The sequence below is a fragment of the Schistocerca americana genome, chromosome 3 (assembly GCF_021461395.2).
Source record: "Schistocerca americana isolate TAMUIC-IGC-003095 chromosome 3, iqSchAmer2.1, whole genome shotgun sequence".
Lineage (NCBI taxonomy): Eukaryota > Metazoa > Arthropoda > Insecta > Orthoptera > Acrididae > Schistocerca > Schistocerca americana.
Genome location: NC_060121.1, coordinates 295,222,189 through 295,238,894, shown reverse-complemented (window position 1 = coordinate 295,238,894; position 16,706 = coordinate 295,222,189). Strand labels below are relative to the sequence as shown.

Below are 16,706 nucleotides of genomic sequence, written 5' to 3'. Positions count from 1 at the left end.
AGTTTCTTCATCTCCCAGTACCGACTGCAACCTACGTCCTTCTGAATCTACTTAGTGTATTCATCTCTTGGACTCCCTCTACGATTTTTACCTTCCACGCTGCCCTCCAATACTAAATTGGTGATCCCTTCATGCCTCAGAACATGTCCTACCAACTGATCCCTTCTTCAAGTCAAGTTGTGCCACGAACTCCTCTTCTCCCCAATTCTGTACAATACCTCCTCATTAGTTATGTGATCTACCCATCTAATCTCCAGCATTCTTCTGTAGCACCACATTTCGAAAGCTTCTATTCTCTTCTTGTCCAAACTATTTATCGTCCATGTTTCACTTCCATACATGGCTACACTCCATACAAATACTTTCAGAAACGACTTCCTGACACTTAAATCTATACTCGATTTTAACAAATTTCTCTTCTTCAGAAAAGCTTTCCTTGCCATTGCCAGTCTACATTTTATATCCTCTCTACTTCGACCATCATCAGTTATTTTGCTCCCCAAATAACAAAACTCCTTTACTACTTTAAGTGTCTCATTTCCTAATCTAATTCCCTCATCATCACCCGATTTAAATCGACTACATTCCATTATCCTCGTTTTGCTTTTGTTGATGTTCATCTTATGTCCTCCTTTATAAGTCACTGTCCATTCTGTTCAACTGCTCTTCCAAGTCCTTTGCTGTCTCTGACAGAATAACAATGTCATTGGCGTACCTCAAAGCTTTATTTCTTCTCCATGGAATTTAATACCCACTCCGAATTTTTCTTTTGTTTCCTTTACTGCTTGCTCAATATACAGATTGAATAACATCGGGGAGAGGCTGCAACCCTGTCTCACTCCCTTCCCAACCACTGCTTCCCTTTCATGCCCCTCGACTCTTATAACTCCCATCTGGTTTCTGCAGAAATTGTAAATAGCCTTTCGCTCCCTGTATTTTACCCCTGCCACCTTTAGAACCTCAAGAAACTACAGAGGTTGACGCGGGAACATTCCACGATGTCACACAAGAAAGTCCGTATTTTTTCAACCGAAATTGGCAGAGAAAGAAAGTGCAGCTTAACTTATTGAACGCCCTGTATTTGTGTGTTGGTACTTCACAAGTTTTGGATATGCAGTTGAGTTCCCATTTTCTTTACGCGTTACCTCGACAAGAAGCCTCTTCTTAAAGTGACAAGTTCAGATTTTGTTGCCGCTGTTTCAACTAGAACCAGACTGCCAATAAGACCCTCTGCGCTCACTTTTCTTAAGCCAGTGACCTCTCTCCACTCAGAGATAAGTGCCTATTAAGATATTTTTTGTGAAAGGCAATAGCCTTACTACATTTTCCTTACTTACTTTTTACGGTTTGGCATAGCCTTTCGGTTGGTGTTAAATATCTGTAAAGCTGTATCATTTTGGAAGGTGCCGGAAAGCTATCGCTAGGGAGGGGTGCTCTGCGTCCTCCTCACAGTTTGGTTGAAGTCCAAACAGCCAGAAACTAAATCTGCGCTTGACATGCCACGGAAGTTGTCGAAAGTTCAAAATCACCCGTAAGCCCGAAAACTTATAAATCATTCATTTCGGCGAGAAAGCCTCAAATATGACATTATTTGTGTGTTGTGGTTTTTAAACTGAAATGAGAAAGAGTCCAGTATTTTCATGGATTAGCGTGGAAAACCACCTACAAATCTCATTCATATTGGCCGTTTTATCAAATCGACTTTCATTATTCACGGATTTGCTCGGTTTGATCAAATGGTTCAGATGGCTCTAAACACTATGGAACGTAGCAGTAGCGCGGTTCCGGACCGCTCGGTCACAGCGGCCGACTCGGCAGTTCTATAACAGGTATACAGTCTCTCATATGTATACTGCTGTAGCAAATGTCGGACCAACTGCTTGTATTCGCTTACCAAGGTCGGACCGGAAGCGAAATGCAAGTCACAGTGAAAACCAAAAGCTTTCTGTTTGTAACAGTTAGCTTCACCTTCCAGCTACTTTTCTGCGTAATCGCCGCCGCTCCGACTTCGACATTTCTCGTATCGTTGTACCAGCTTTCCAACACCCTTCGCCAATTCTGTACTCTGGTCTGCAATTCGTTGTCTGTGCCAGCGGTTCGTATAAGCAGATATGTAATTCGGAGGGAGCCAAGTCTGATCTGTATGGTGGCTGATCAGACACTTCCCATCGAAAATTCTGCAGCAGAGTCTTCAGTGCCCCTGCAGTGTGCGGCAGAGAATTATCATGAACAGCTCGCCACTGTGGCTGAGCTGTTCTAGGCGCTTCAGTCTGGAACCACGCGGCTGCTACGGTCGCAGGTGCGAATCCTGCCTCGGGCATGGATGTGTGTGATGTCCTTAGGTTAGTTACGTTTACGTAGTTCTAAGTCTAGGGGACCGATGACCTCAGGTGTTAAGTCCCATAGTGCTTAGAGCAATTTGAACCATTTGAACCAATTATCATGAACAATGAAATGTATGACGGTTACGTTTTGTGTGCTGCATGAAATCAGGCGAAATCTCTGAGCAGGTGCTCATACTTGGCGGAAAACTCTATTTTCTAGGCATTTTTACTTGCTCATTATGGGCTCATGAGTGAAAAGGGTGACATGACGCGATTCTCGATCATACACTGCCCAACACATAAGTTCGAAGTTTAACCTGATTTTCTCTATTTCCCATATCACGAGCAATCGGACCTTAATAATCGAATAGCACTCGTATATTCCCTCTAATGCATCATCAGAATGTGATATGGGACTGAATGCCTGTAGAATGATGATGGGTTTGGTCAGCTTCGATCTCTTCTGAAATGAAGAAATCTGCTACTGCATTAAGTATAGTAACTTGCTGTACAGCCTACATTGTGCTCAAATCGATATCCCCATCTGTTACACCATTCCGTAACCAAAGATTTCATAAGTTTACATTTCTTTTCATTATTCCTTAAATCTCCCTGCTGAAGTGGATATGCGTTTGACAATGCAGAATAACCTAAGACAGGCAGCTCAACGGTGACGACTTCTTTGCCATTTGTCCTCGAAAATATCACTCGTAATATATCTCCGATGACTGTTACAAATTTAAAAAATTTTAAAAACTTTTGGGGCAAGCAAGTGAAATTAAATAGGTTGTGGTTCAAGTATTTATCGTGCAACATTTAACTCGACATCAAAAGAAGGTAACAGATGGCAACTATAATCTCCTTAGAGGCAAAATCTTTCGGATGACCAGGGGTTGTCACTTTCTGCTTCAAATCCCTTCTTCGATGATAGACGTTTCGAGTTCTCTATTGGAATCTTCTTGAGGAGTTTTTTGGTGTCATCGGTTGGCTGTGCACTGCCACCTTCGTTTATAAAGAGATATTTTTACACATTTGTTACACAGAAGTGAGGTTATTTGATAAATTTCCTCATGCTACTAGTGAAGGGCCATCGATATGGAATGGGTGGCGATAACTGGTAAGGAAAGAGAGGAGGAAGGTTATAAAACTTTTATTGATTTTGTCCCGCCGAGATGACTTCCTAATAGTTGTCTCTATTCCTCGCTCTCTGTTTCTTGGTGGCATGAAGGCATCGTCTCTACTGAAATCGCATTCATTCTTAGAGATCTGAAATATTTCTCCAAATTTTCTTCTGTAAATGTTTCGTTCTTTGGGGAACAGTCCTCCTTTATTAACATCTGTGTACTGGCCTCTTTTGTAGCGTCTGCCAGTAGTGTTTGTTCAACGTCTTTGTAACGCTTGCTCGCCTACTAAACGACCTCGTGGTGAAACGTGCCGCCTTTCGTCAGATCTTCTATATTTATTCTATAACTGAGAGCTGGGAAATATCCCAGACTGAAGACCAAAAGAAAATCAGTGTACGAGCGTTTTGAGAGCCACTTTTTTCGGTAATGAATCAAATTTGCCTACGATTCTTCCAACGAATGTCAGCCTGACATCTGTCTTCTCTAAAAGTAGTTTTGTGTAATCAATCCACATTAGATGTCTTGGATGGTTACTGTTAGGTGGTTTTCGGTGGTTACTGTTTCCGATAAGTTACAACCAATGGTGTAATCTAAGAGAAATGGTTCTCTTCTCATGTTTACGGACAACACGTTACATTTATTTACATTCAGCGTCAGCTTGAAGTACCTACATCGGTCGTCCATCCTCTGCAGGTCTTCCTGCATTTCGCTACAATTTTTTGCTGTTATAATCTTCTTATATACAAGAACACCTCCCGCGAACTCTCTTACGGAGCTTCCATCACTATACACCAGATAACTTGTATTTATGAACAGGAATGCCCCCATAACTCTCGTCTGTGGTATTTCCGAAGTAGCTTTGACATCTGAGGATTTCGTATAGTTATGAACAACCTTCTGAGTTCTGTTTGCTAGGAAGTTCTGAATTCTAAGTAAAAATCTGGTCCGGTATTCGATAAACTCGTATTTTGTTCATTAAACGATAGTACAGAACTGTTTTGTATGCCATCCGGTAGTCACGGAACAACCTAGGTGTCGTTGTCTGAAGCGCTCTGCATCTCATGGATGAAAAGAACGAACATAGCTACACAAGATCTTTATTTGTCGATTTTTATAAAGGAGAATTTTATTCTACAGCAAGGTCATAACATGTGAGTATGAAACATGTTCCATACTTTTACAACCGATGTCACTGGTATGGGCCTTTAATTATGTCATAAAGCAGTTACAAATGTTGGCTGCGAGTGATCATTGATTTAAATCAATGGGGAAAGTTAAAAACTGGTGCTGGACCGGGATTATAACTCGTGTCCCCTGCTTACTAGCCAGATGTGCTGACCACTGCTCCTTGCGGACACACTGCTCAAGGAAACTGCACGGATTATCTTACTATGCCCCTGTAAGAACAAAATTCTCAACTTATCAACACACTGCGTGTGGTGTCACCACCAGACACCACACTTGCTAGGTGGTAGCTTTAAATCGGCCGCGGTCCATTAGTACATGTCGAACCCGCGTGTCGCCACTGTCAGTGATCGCAGACCGAGCGCCACCACACGGCAGGTCTCGAGAGACTTACTAGCACTCGCCCCAGTTGTACGGACGACGTAGCTAGCGATGTACCCTGACGAAGCCTCGCTCATTTGCAGAGCAGATAGTTAGAATAGCCTTCAGCTAAGTCAATGGCTAAGACCTAGCAAGGCGCCATTAGCAGTTTAGTGCCTGAATCTACAGAGTCTCACTTGTATCGTCAATAGCGATGTACAACAAGGATGGATTAAAGTTAAGTATTCCAGCAGTTATGTACTTTTCTTTATAGCATTCATTACGTATCCTGTTTCAGACCTATCTCTAGCCTGCGTGAGTTTAACGCGTGCCTTTCGGCTACTTCCGAGTGGCGTGGTTGTCTTACTACGCCACAACACTGCGAATATAGGGTCCCTTGCCCATTATTCTCATTACTGGCGGCACTTCGATGATTCCTATAAAACTTTCCTCATTGATGTAAACCAATGCCCACTCGTTGCCAATGTCTGTATTCCTTTGTGTCTTAATTCATAAAGGCTGCATGACCAAAATGGTGCCTGTTAAGGTGTGGACGGCCGATGATCTCTTCAGTGCCGATGCACACCAGGCTCGAAATCTTACGGAAATCGCCGAAATGGCGTGGGTAATGACAATAATTGGCAAGGAACCCTACGTTAGTAGTGTGAGGATAAGTTGAGAATTTATGTCTGACTGGAAGCGTGCTAAGATAGTCCGTCCAGTTTGATGACCACCGTGTCCGGAAGGCGTAGTGGTCACCACATCTGGCTAGCGTGCAACAGACCTGGGTTCTACTCCCGGTGCGGCACTCATTTTCAACTTTCGCCATTGGTTTTGAATCAATGCCCACACGCAACCAATGTCTGTAATTCCTTTGTCTTAATTCATAATGGCCGCTGGATCAAAATTGTGTCTGTTCCTTCCGACATCTCCGAAAGAACAAACACCCCGTACCTATAATTATAATTATCACACTCGCCAGTTCTCTGCTGAACACCTATCTTGACAATGGATGTCACTTGTCCTGTTATCCAGTGGATAAATAGCCTTAGTTTTTTCTGTGACCTACGATAAGCTGCTACCAGAAGGGGAACAAGTTCTTTCCTATAGTGTAGAACCTTGCATCAGATTCTATTCAGATTCCACTATTGAGCTATTTTCTATCCCGCGGTCACTTACCTCAAAACTTGACGTTGGCGTTTGGGCGATGACTGAAAGGAGGAACGGTATTATGCTGTTCCGAATTCAGTATTTCGGCTTTCTCTTCTTCTTCCGCTTCTATGCCATTATGGTCACTGAGCAACTGACTAGAGGGTTTCGGTCCGTCTACTGACATTACATATTGGAAACATTTTACATCCGAGTTCATTGAATCCTTGTCGCGCTGCCCTTCTTTTAGCTTCGTTAAGTTTCTATCTGTCATCAGGTCTTCGATTTCCCTTAGATCTGCGATGATAATCTCTTTGTTTTCCTAGCAACTTTCTGACAAGACTATTGAACCACTACGGATTTTTCCCATACCTCACAACCTTGCTTGGCATATTAGGTCTGAAGTGCGTTGTATAGTGCTTTTAAATTTTATGAGTCAGTGCTCCGCATTTCCGTTTCCGAAGCCGAATATTTAATTTTGACTGCTCAGATACTAGGCAGATTGTTTCCTGTGACCAATATTATTTTCCAATATTTCTTACCGTTTATTGTTGCATCTTCAGTCAGTGATGCTAGATCAACCTGATAATCACTCAATATTTCCTCTTCGACTGTTTATTCGAAAAGTCCCGATATTTTAGTTACTAGCAGTTCTAAGATGTTGCACTCGCAAGTAGGTTCTCCATATAACTGTTCGAAGTATTTTTCAGGAAAAAACCTTTCTTTATAATTCCTGTCTCTGCTACTAGTTTTAATTGCATGACTCTCCCGACGGTATCTGGCAAGTTAAACCCTCCCGCTAGCTATGTTTCTCACAATATTTTGAAAGTTTTCTCTGAAGCTCTCTGTAAACTACATTTCCTGAGGCAGAGTCTATACAAGCATCCGATTACCGTCTTTGATGCTTAGTTTCACCCTCATTGTTTCACATTTGCAACCTGTAATACCCTACCTAAATATTATGTAGTTCCTTATGACAATAAATTCGTCGCCACCATTGGCGTGTGTGCTATCCTTGGGGTGTACGAGGTTTATTCGGAACGTAAGGACCGATCGTTCCTTCCTTTCCAAATATTTCACGTGAATTTCAATATGAATTTAGGATTTCGCTGCAATTCAGTTCTTGTTTCATATACCTGTCCATAATACTATGTGGCCATTATTACATTTAAAAAACGAGACTAATCCTCGTTTCTGCAGTTCGCTAATAACAGATTAACATTTCCTCATTCTGATCTACAATCACGAAAGTTCTCCAAGATAACATGCCTGGTCTTTGTCCGTTATAGCTGCTAATTCAGCACTAGCGCAAGGAAAGTGTTCCTGTAACCTATAAAACACCATTTCCACGGCACAGTCACTCCACTACCCAAGTGACCGCTTCCATTCTGTAGTGCACTATTGACTCAGTGAGAACGGCCCCTCATTTATCCACCCTCTAAGGGAGATTCGAAAATCTGCATCCGAGATCATGGCAGAATCGTCTGAATCTCTGGGTTAGACTTCCCACTCTGCTTCAAACCGCGATCGATTCTGGGTACGGCGCTGCAAACAGCGAACATTGCTTCCAACCAGCACACTAGGTGGGCTGTCATCACCAATTCTGCAAACCGCTTAAATGAACCGAGAATGGCCTGGAAACCCAGGCGGGAAACGTTCTTCGTGCCTATATGACCTACGTGTGGTAGCTCGTTGCGTCCAGTAGAATCAGAAGCTGTCAGCGGAGCCTCCTCCACATATGGGACGAAAAGTTGTGGCAAGCTTATAGAGAGCCCGCTGGTCTTGCTTCACGACCTGCCTGCTATTTCTCTGAGCGGCTTCGTAATCGGCATAACTTTGGAGTTTCCAAAGACCAATACATCCACCCTCTGTGCTTGTCTGAACCTGACTGGAAAAGCGTCCACTGGCTCATCAGATGAGGAATCTTGTGTTGGCCCAGATTTGTTATCAGCACTGGAGAGCAACCGTTTTCTGTTAAGAAGGCGTAAGAGAACATCTGTGTGTGCAGTTCCCACATTCGTCTTCCACCCAGACACCAAACGTTAGTTCATGTGGTGGCTATCTTCACAGCAAGAAGTCCATCTAACAGAGTAGCTCGCTATGAATGGTGAGAAACCCGTCTGGACCACTGGCAGCCCTGAAAAATGACATCTATTGTTACAGAACATTCTCTGTATTTCTAGATATTAACGGTATTTCTTGTCCGAATAACGAAGGACTGAAGCTCATCGCCCTCCCCGTCAACGTGCCTTTCAGTTTCAGTATTTCGCCATCACGAATCCCTAGTCTCTATTCATAATGTTTCTCTGTTTGTACTGCCTCCAAGCTTCATTCAGACGAATGTGTGGCAATAATAATTCTGCAAACGAAAGAGTCCATCTTTCCTTTCAATTACCATCCCCATTTTCGATTTCATTAACTTCACCAGTAAACAATAAACGTGTTATGGACTGTATGTGCTACCTCTTATCTTTGAATCACGGGCCTATTAGAAGTTAGGAAGTATATCTTTCCTGCATAAGCAGTATAGTTTCCAGAATTATCGTGAGTCATGCCTAGACAGCTCAGATGGTAAGAGTATTGTCCGGGAAACACAAGGTTCCACATTTGAATCACAGTCTGGCACACATTATTAATCGGCCAGGAAATTTCAATACAGTGTCCTTTTTATGATCGTTAACGGTGACTTCTTACCTCTTCTCTATCCATTTTCGTATTTTCATGATTTGATTGTCAGTTTCATAAGTGGAGTTGTGATGTGGCTTTGGATGTTGCTGTGGAGATCAGGCATTCTAATTTTGTTGTAGATGATCATGAGAGCTTGGTATGTACGGTGTGAAGATTGAATTAGGAAAACTGGAAGGGACCGAGATGCAGATAGTACGGCGTTGATCTGTTCAGTGGATAATGGAAGGGCTGGGATTATAAGCACACAGACAAAAAAGAGGCTGGCCCTGTATTTAGGATTTCGAAGGAGGAGGTGCCGTGTAACAGGACATTGGTTGTTTGTAGGTGTAGTGTAAACTATAGTTATTCGTAATTACCTCTTATGTAAATAAGATGACTATGTGAAACCTCTATGTCAGAGAGAAAACAAACACGTATCAGTGGATAGAGCGTCTCTCAAAATTTTTAACTCACTTTGCATGGTCTCAATATAAGAACTGTTTCTGACGCAGCAAGCGCCAATATGTGCGTGCAGTTTATTGAACTCGCTGAGCCGGCCAGTGTGGCCGAGCGGTTCTAGGCGCTTCAGTCTGGAACCATGCGACCGATATGGCCGCAGGTTCGAATCCTGCCTCGGGCATGGATGTATGTGATGTCTTTAGGTTAGTTAGGTTTAAGTAGTTCTAAGTTGTAGGAGACTGATGACCTCAGATGTTAAATCCCATAGTGCTCAGAGCCATTTGAACAATTTTTTTGAACTCGCTGCAGCTACTGTTCGGGGACACGAAACATCAGCAGCCCGCTTTAGAGATGTGTTGTCTGGGTTGCCTAGCTGCAGTTGCGAACTAATTCGAAGCAACGATACCGAGCAGACGTATTGGGTTCGCGCATAAGTTCGTAACGATTTTCCATAAGTTTAATAAACACAACAGATACACATAACAAAAGAATAGTCTAATAAATATATTCTCCTTCACTATTTACAACAGTCTGCCAACGCTGGGGTAACTTTTCGATTCCGTGACTGGATAAATCACGTTGTTTTGAGACAGAGACCACGTCGAGACATGTTACGAGCGCATTTTCATCGGGAAAGGACGTTTCTTGAAGGTTGTTCAATGAAGAGTGGAAAACGTGAAAATTTGAAGATGCAGGATCGGGTGAATGAGGTGGTTGCAGAATGGCTTCGCAACTCAACTCCCGTACAGAATGTTTTGTCAGGCTAGCAGAATGCGAGCGGGGGTGAATTAACACTTTGGGAAGCAATTCGTAGTACACCACACCATCGCTATTCCATCAGATGTATAACATAATCTTTTGGGGATGGGCGCAAGTCTTTGTATTGTAAGGTACTGATTTGTTTGGGCTAAACCATTCTTTTCTTTTTCTTATATTAGCATAAAGATACCATTAATCGTCACCAATAACGGTACGGGATAAGAATGCTCGATGTGTTCACGAGGCAATGGATGACGGGCAAGCAGACATGCACATATGAACACTAGCTGATTCTTGAGATTTTGGCTTAGAGCATGCGGTACTCATACACCCGATTTTTGAATCTTCACCATTGCATGAAAATTTCGCACAATGATGGAATGATCACAGTTCATCACATTTGCCAGTTCTGTAGTACAATGACGTAGAGCATTGCGGATTAATGCGTTTATACGATCTGCATCAAACGCCGGAGGTCATCGTAAACGTGGAGAGTCAGTAATGTCAAAACGATTCTCCTTAAAACGGGAAAACCATTTCCTTGCCGTACTTTGTCTAATGGCTTTATCTCCATACACCTTATCTCCATACATGGCGTATATGTTTCTGTCTGTCTCCGCTTCTGTCATTCCTGTATTTAATACAAATACAAAACTACGTCGGAAATGTTTCGATTTCTCCACTCGGCACTACATTTTCTAGAGTCCACAGCTTCACTTACTATCTCCAGAAGACAAAATGACACTCAGATAGCAACAATGAATACAAATAAAAATGACGATAGATAAATAAAGCAACCGCAATACCATCATGCAAAACAAAAATGGGCCGAAGATACCAAGGTTGCGCTGACGAAGTTGTGGATTAAGTTTTGTGATCATAGAGGGAAACGATAACAGAAAATTTCAACCGTGAGAATTATATTTTGTGGTTAGAGGGGGAGATGAAGTCGGCATCAGTCAAGACTGATGATTCAAAGACAACACTTGTGAACGATGGTCAAAAAGTGTTGACCCAATGTCCAGGTAGCCAGGCGCAATTTTATTCTCCTGTGTTGTTTTTTCACCCCCTCATCTCTCACCGTCAAGGATGATTGTGAAGTTTTCATACTTCGTGCTTGGAATTTTACAAGAATAAAATCATTATAATTTACTTAAAACTTATTGAATTTATTTGATTTTGTAACAAATGCTGTACATGTTTAGATATGTTATTGAAAAATATTGACATAAGTACTGTGTTTATTACTGCACGTGTGCAATGGTGATGCAAACAGCGCAGGTGATAGATAAAGGGATGTATGCAGTAAATGGTCTGTACCAAAGAGTTATGAACTGGGAAAAAAGTTAGATAGTTGTTCTGAAATAGTGATTCTGGTGTTTAATCAGAGTAAGATGTTTAAAATGGGAGATCTGAAGTTACGTGTTGTTCCGGTGGAGTCTACGGAATGGAAACCAAAAGAAAAGCTAAAGAACGAGAATCAGCACTGATGTAGCGGAAAGATACGGAGATAGAAAGGTCCGGTAGTAAAATCACGGATTTCGTCGTGCAGGATAAGCTTTTTATTAGGTGTAGGAGAGAATGCATACGGGGCGATTTAACGTGCAACGACTACTTGAAGCTAATGCGGGAAAGCTGAGAATCACTGGAAGAATTCTTAGGAAATGTATTCCCTCAAAAAACAGCGGAGCTTACAAAACCGTCGTTCGACTAGTACTTGAATGTTCCTTGTCACTATGAGATGCGTACCAGATAGGATTGATAGAGAAAATGACCTAAAGAAGAGCAGCGCATTACGTTACAGATTCATTTAGTAGACACGAAAGCATCATGGAGATGATAAACCAACTGCAGTAGTAAGACAGGTGTTCTGCATCACAGTATCGTGTACTTGATAGTTCAGAGAGTTTACATTCCTGGAAGAGCAACATATTGTTTCCTCCTATGCATATCTTGCTAAAGGACAATGAAGGTAAAATTAGAGTCATACCGGCAATCGTGTACCCAGCGAACCAGTGTTACACAAAGTACCCTCCACCACACACAGCGAGGTGGCTTGGATGTAGATGCATTTGTCTTTGTCTAGAATTGCAAAACTACCGTAGGCTACTGTAGAATATAGTAAGTGAGCGAAGACTACGGTAGCTTTCCTAGTAGCTTTGGTCTGTTACGATCGTAATTACGTTGCCCGTACGTTACGCGTGTTGCGTAACTATCGGGAGTTAACTCATTACTATCGCTTTTTTTGCGTACGCAGTCAGTGTTTTGCTAAATTGCCGTAGAAACTAGAAGCGGTGATCCACGTAGAAACTACGTCGGATATACAAAGCACCGCGTAACCTATGGAACATTTTTGTCTTCCGTAGCTACGTCCTGTCTGTTACTTAGAGAAAACAGTAGCTACAGCAAAATCAAAATTGTCATAGTTCAGGTTAGGTTTTATTCGAAAATAGTGGATTTGTAATGTGAAACAGATGAATGTTGTACGAAATATATTATATAGGCCTAGAAAACGCAGTTAATTGGAAAAGAGAAAAAAATGCAATACAGAAACATATCAAACACTAATTTAATAGTTGGTTGAGCTTATATAAAACACGTGTCTGTTATCGCCAAACAGCTTTCGCACTTACGAATTATAAAAGGAAACTCTTGCCTTTGACCATGATGAAGAATTTGATATTGTGTACATAGCAACAACAATAATCACATAAATTTTTCTATGTGCTTGTAAACTGCATTTGCATCAAAGGTAATTGTTTTGATTATTTAAGATCGCAGAATGTACTTAAGCAGCAAATTTTTTTCGTGTGAAATGCATGTTATATTTTATAAAGATCTAAAATACACAATGGACTGACACTAAATGATGTATGGTTCAAATTATGCGCAAAACAGACGAATAGAAACAAAGCGAAGTTGTCGGTTCCCAGTTTCTCTCTTCCATATTCATTTATGTCTCTTTCTCTACTATTGCTACCAACAGCACCAGTAATCCTACCATTTACTTCATCATTTATGTAGTGTACCAAAGCTTCCGAATCATAACATTGATGAAGAGCAACTTGAAATATGCTCACTATTTTTATATACTTCAATTTAGCATATCTCGTGACAGTACTCACTTTTCCGTGGATGTTTATAAGATGATATTTGACTTTTTTGCGTTGGCTTCAGTCGTCTAGTGGATGTATGATTCCATAATGCTGTTTTGTCGGCTGCGGAAATGTCCTGGGTCAATGCGTTTGCCTCATTTTTGGTGCTTCAAATACCATTTTTCTGAAAGTGCTTCCTTCTTGATGTTTATATGAAATAATCGTAGAATAACTCATTTTTGCTGGTCACTTGCAAATTATTATAACGGGGACCTGTACGTTGTTCCACCGTCGCACACCGAGTGTTCACTGCCGACTGACTACGGCCAAAGATGACCAGAGTCAAAGACATTTGACACAACACACAAGCTTCCACTTGTAACCAGTCTCTTTGATATTATTCGTCACATCTACTAATATTAATCAATATGCTGTCACACTCGAACATATAAGCAAATTAGCATAAAATAAGGCAAATTACAATCCACAAAAAATATTCTGACAAAAATATAAGAGAACATTTACAACCTCCCTCATCAGATTTGGTATCGACAAATCCAGTAGAAAATAGCACATCTCCCAGATCCATTACAAACTCTACCTCTGACACGTTTGAGCGAGCACGTTTTGCGTCCGTGTGTGCAGGCGATGGAGGAGGACGAGGCGCTGGGCCACATCCCGTTCTTCGTGTCGACGACGCTGGGCACGACGTCGTGCTGCTCGTTCGACGACCTGCAGGAGATCGGGCCGGTGTGCCGCAGCTTCCCGTGCGTGTGGCTGCACGTGGACGGCGCGTACGCCGGCAACGCCTTCATCTGCCCCGAGCTGAAGCCGCTGCTGCGCGGCATCGAGTACGCCGACTCGTTCAACACCAACCCCAACAAGTGGCTGCTCGTCAACTTCGACTGCTCGACCATGTGGGTGCGCGACCGCATCCGGCTGACGTCGGCGCTCGTGGTGGACCCGCTGTACCTGCAGCACGGGTACTCGGACGCCACCATCGACTACCGCCACTGGGGCGTGCCGCTGTCGCGCCGCTTCCGCTCGCTCAAGCTGTGGTTCGTGCTGCGCTCGTACGGCATCAGCGGCCTGCAGGCCTACATCAGGCACCACATCGAGCTCGCCAAGGCGTTCGAGGCGCTCGTGCGCAAGGACTCGCGCTTCGAGGTCTGCAACGAGGTCAAGGTCAGTGCCCAGGTTTCTGCAAGATTAGTATACGCTGTGTTTCAGGAAGCGTAAGTAGTAAATATTTTACGAGGTGATACTATTATGGGCTCGGTTGAGTAAAACATTCCACATACTCTGAGGTGACAAAATATCGTGACTGATCTCCCTTTGTCCAGCGTAGTGCAGCACTCGACGTCGCATGGACTCAAGGAGTCGTTCGAAGTCCTCTGCAGAGGTACTGAGTCGTGTTGGCTCTATAGCCGTCCATGACTGCGAAAATGTTGTCGACGCTGGGTTTTCTGCACGAACTGACATCTAGATTACGTCCCATATCTGTTCGATGAGTGGCCAGATCATTAGCTCGAACTGTCCAGAATGTTCTTCAAACCAATCGTCAACAGTTGAGGCCCACTGACATGGTGCATTGTCGTCCATAAAAATTCCACTTTTTTTTGGGAACACGAAGTCCATGAATGACTGAAAATGGTCTCCAAGCAGCCCAACTTAACCATTTCGAGTCAACCATCGGTTCAGTTAGAACAGAGGAACCAGTCCAGTCCATTTAAACACGGCCCACAACATAATGGGGCCACCACCAGCTTGCACAGTGCCTTGTTGACAGCTTGGGTGTACGGCTTTGAGGAGCCAGCGCCACACACGAACCTTACCATCAGCTTTTACCAACTGAAGCTGGGACTCATCTGACCTTGTGACGTTGTCCAACTGATATGGTCATGAGCCCAGGAGAGGCACTGCAGGCGATACCGTGCTGTTAGCAAAGGCACTCACTTCGGTCGTTTGCTGCCGTAGCCCATTAACGCCAAATTTCGCCGCACTGTCCTACCGCATACGCTCGTCTTACGTCTTACATTGATTTCTGCGGTTATTTCAAGCAGTGTTGCTTGTGTGTGTTAGAACTGACAACTCTACGCCAATGCCACTGCTGCCTGTCGTTACGTGAAGGCAGTCGGTCACTGCGTTTTTCGCGGTGATAGGTAATGCCTGATGTTTGGTATTATCGACACCCTCTTGACATCTGGATGTCGGAACACTGAATTCCCTAACGATTTCCGCAATGAAATGTCGCATGTGCAAGCTCTAACTGCTATTTCGTCTTCAAAGCCTGTTAATTCCCGTCGTGCGGCCGTTATCACGTCTGAAACCGTTCCGCATGAAATACCTGAGTGCAAATGACAGCTCCGCCTATACACTGCCCTTTTGTACCATGCGAACGCGTTACTACCGCCATCTGTGTGTGTACATATTGTTATCCCATGACTTTTGTCACCTCATTGTGAAATGTATACAATTTTTATTGATTACAGGGATACGGTTGTTAGAAAGTAATCCAAACAAATCATCACAGAGGGTGCTCAACAAAGGCAGATGATTTACATATGAGCGTCAATCCAAAAGAAATCCACAATGTTTTTATTAAACATTCTATTTATTTTACATACCTTCGACACTTTTACAACTTGTCATTCTTGAGAGACAGTGTCATTTTTACACTAAATCTCCGTCCCTCTCAACTGCCTTACGCCACCGTGAAACTAAGACCTGTATAGCTGCTCGGTAGAAGTCAGAACCAGACGTTTGAGCCTCAGTTTAACAGCCTGGAAAGTTGTTCTAACTTAATAAATTGTGTCGTTACTAACATATCTAATCCATCACTGGCACGGAAATTTTTCCAGGGAGGTCAAAATTTGAAACTGTTATGCCTGGTTATAACAAAGGTGACAAAGACTTCAAACGATGATCGTCGAATTTCTTAACTGACATATTTTTTCCAAAATAATCGAAAAAATTATGTGACGAAAACTAGTTGCAAACTGAAATAGAAAAGATTTAGTAGCGTAACATAGGTCATTCCGGATCAGTTACTCAACAGAGAATGCTATTTACACATTTACCTACAAAATATTACTAACCTTAAATAATCAAATTTAGCCATTTAGTATTTCTCTACCTTCCCAAGGCTTTCGATTGTACAGGGCAGGTTAAATTCTTAGAAAAAGTTAAGCTTTTTGGAACTGATGGCTTTACACACAGTTGGTTTGAATCACACTTCACAAACAGAAGGCAAAAAAACCTAATGCGTAATTCAGACAGTGTGGGAAAGATAGAAAATTTTAGTGACTGGGGAGAAATGACAAATTCAGTCCAACAGGGTGCAATTTTGGCTCCACTCCCGTTCACTTATATATGTGAATGACCTTCCACTTCATATTCAGCAAGCAAAATTGGTACTTCCTTCAAACGTACTAGTGTCACAATAAAACCCGTTAGAGAGATAGCAATAGAAGAGATTCTTAATGAAATTTTTCAAAGAATTATTGGGTAGTTCTCTGGAAATGGTCTCACCATATTTGTTGAGAAAACACGCAGTAACTGATGTAGCACATGAGAAGGAGTCA

The 16,706-nt window shown here is 42.5% G+C and overlaps 1 protein-coding gene across 1 annotated transcript in view; it reads left to right on the top strand.

Annotated features, from left to right (window-relative positions):
- LOC124606038 (aromatic-L-amino-acid decarboxylase) overlaps nucleotides 1-16,706 on the top strand; it is a 309,333-nt gene that overhangs the window by 75,529 nt on the left and 217,098 nt on the right. Inside the window, exon 6 of the mRNA XM_047138002.1 lies at nucleotides 13,768-14,307. Within this exon, the coding sequence (XP_046993958.1) occupies nucleotides 13,768-14,307 (540 nt within the window). The remainder of the gene's footprint in view (nucleotides 1-13,767; nucleotides 14,308-16,706) is intronic.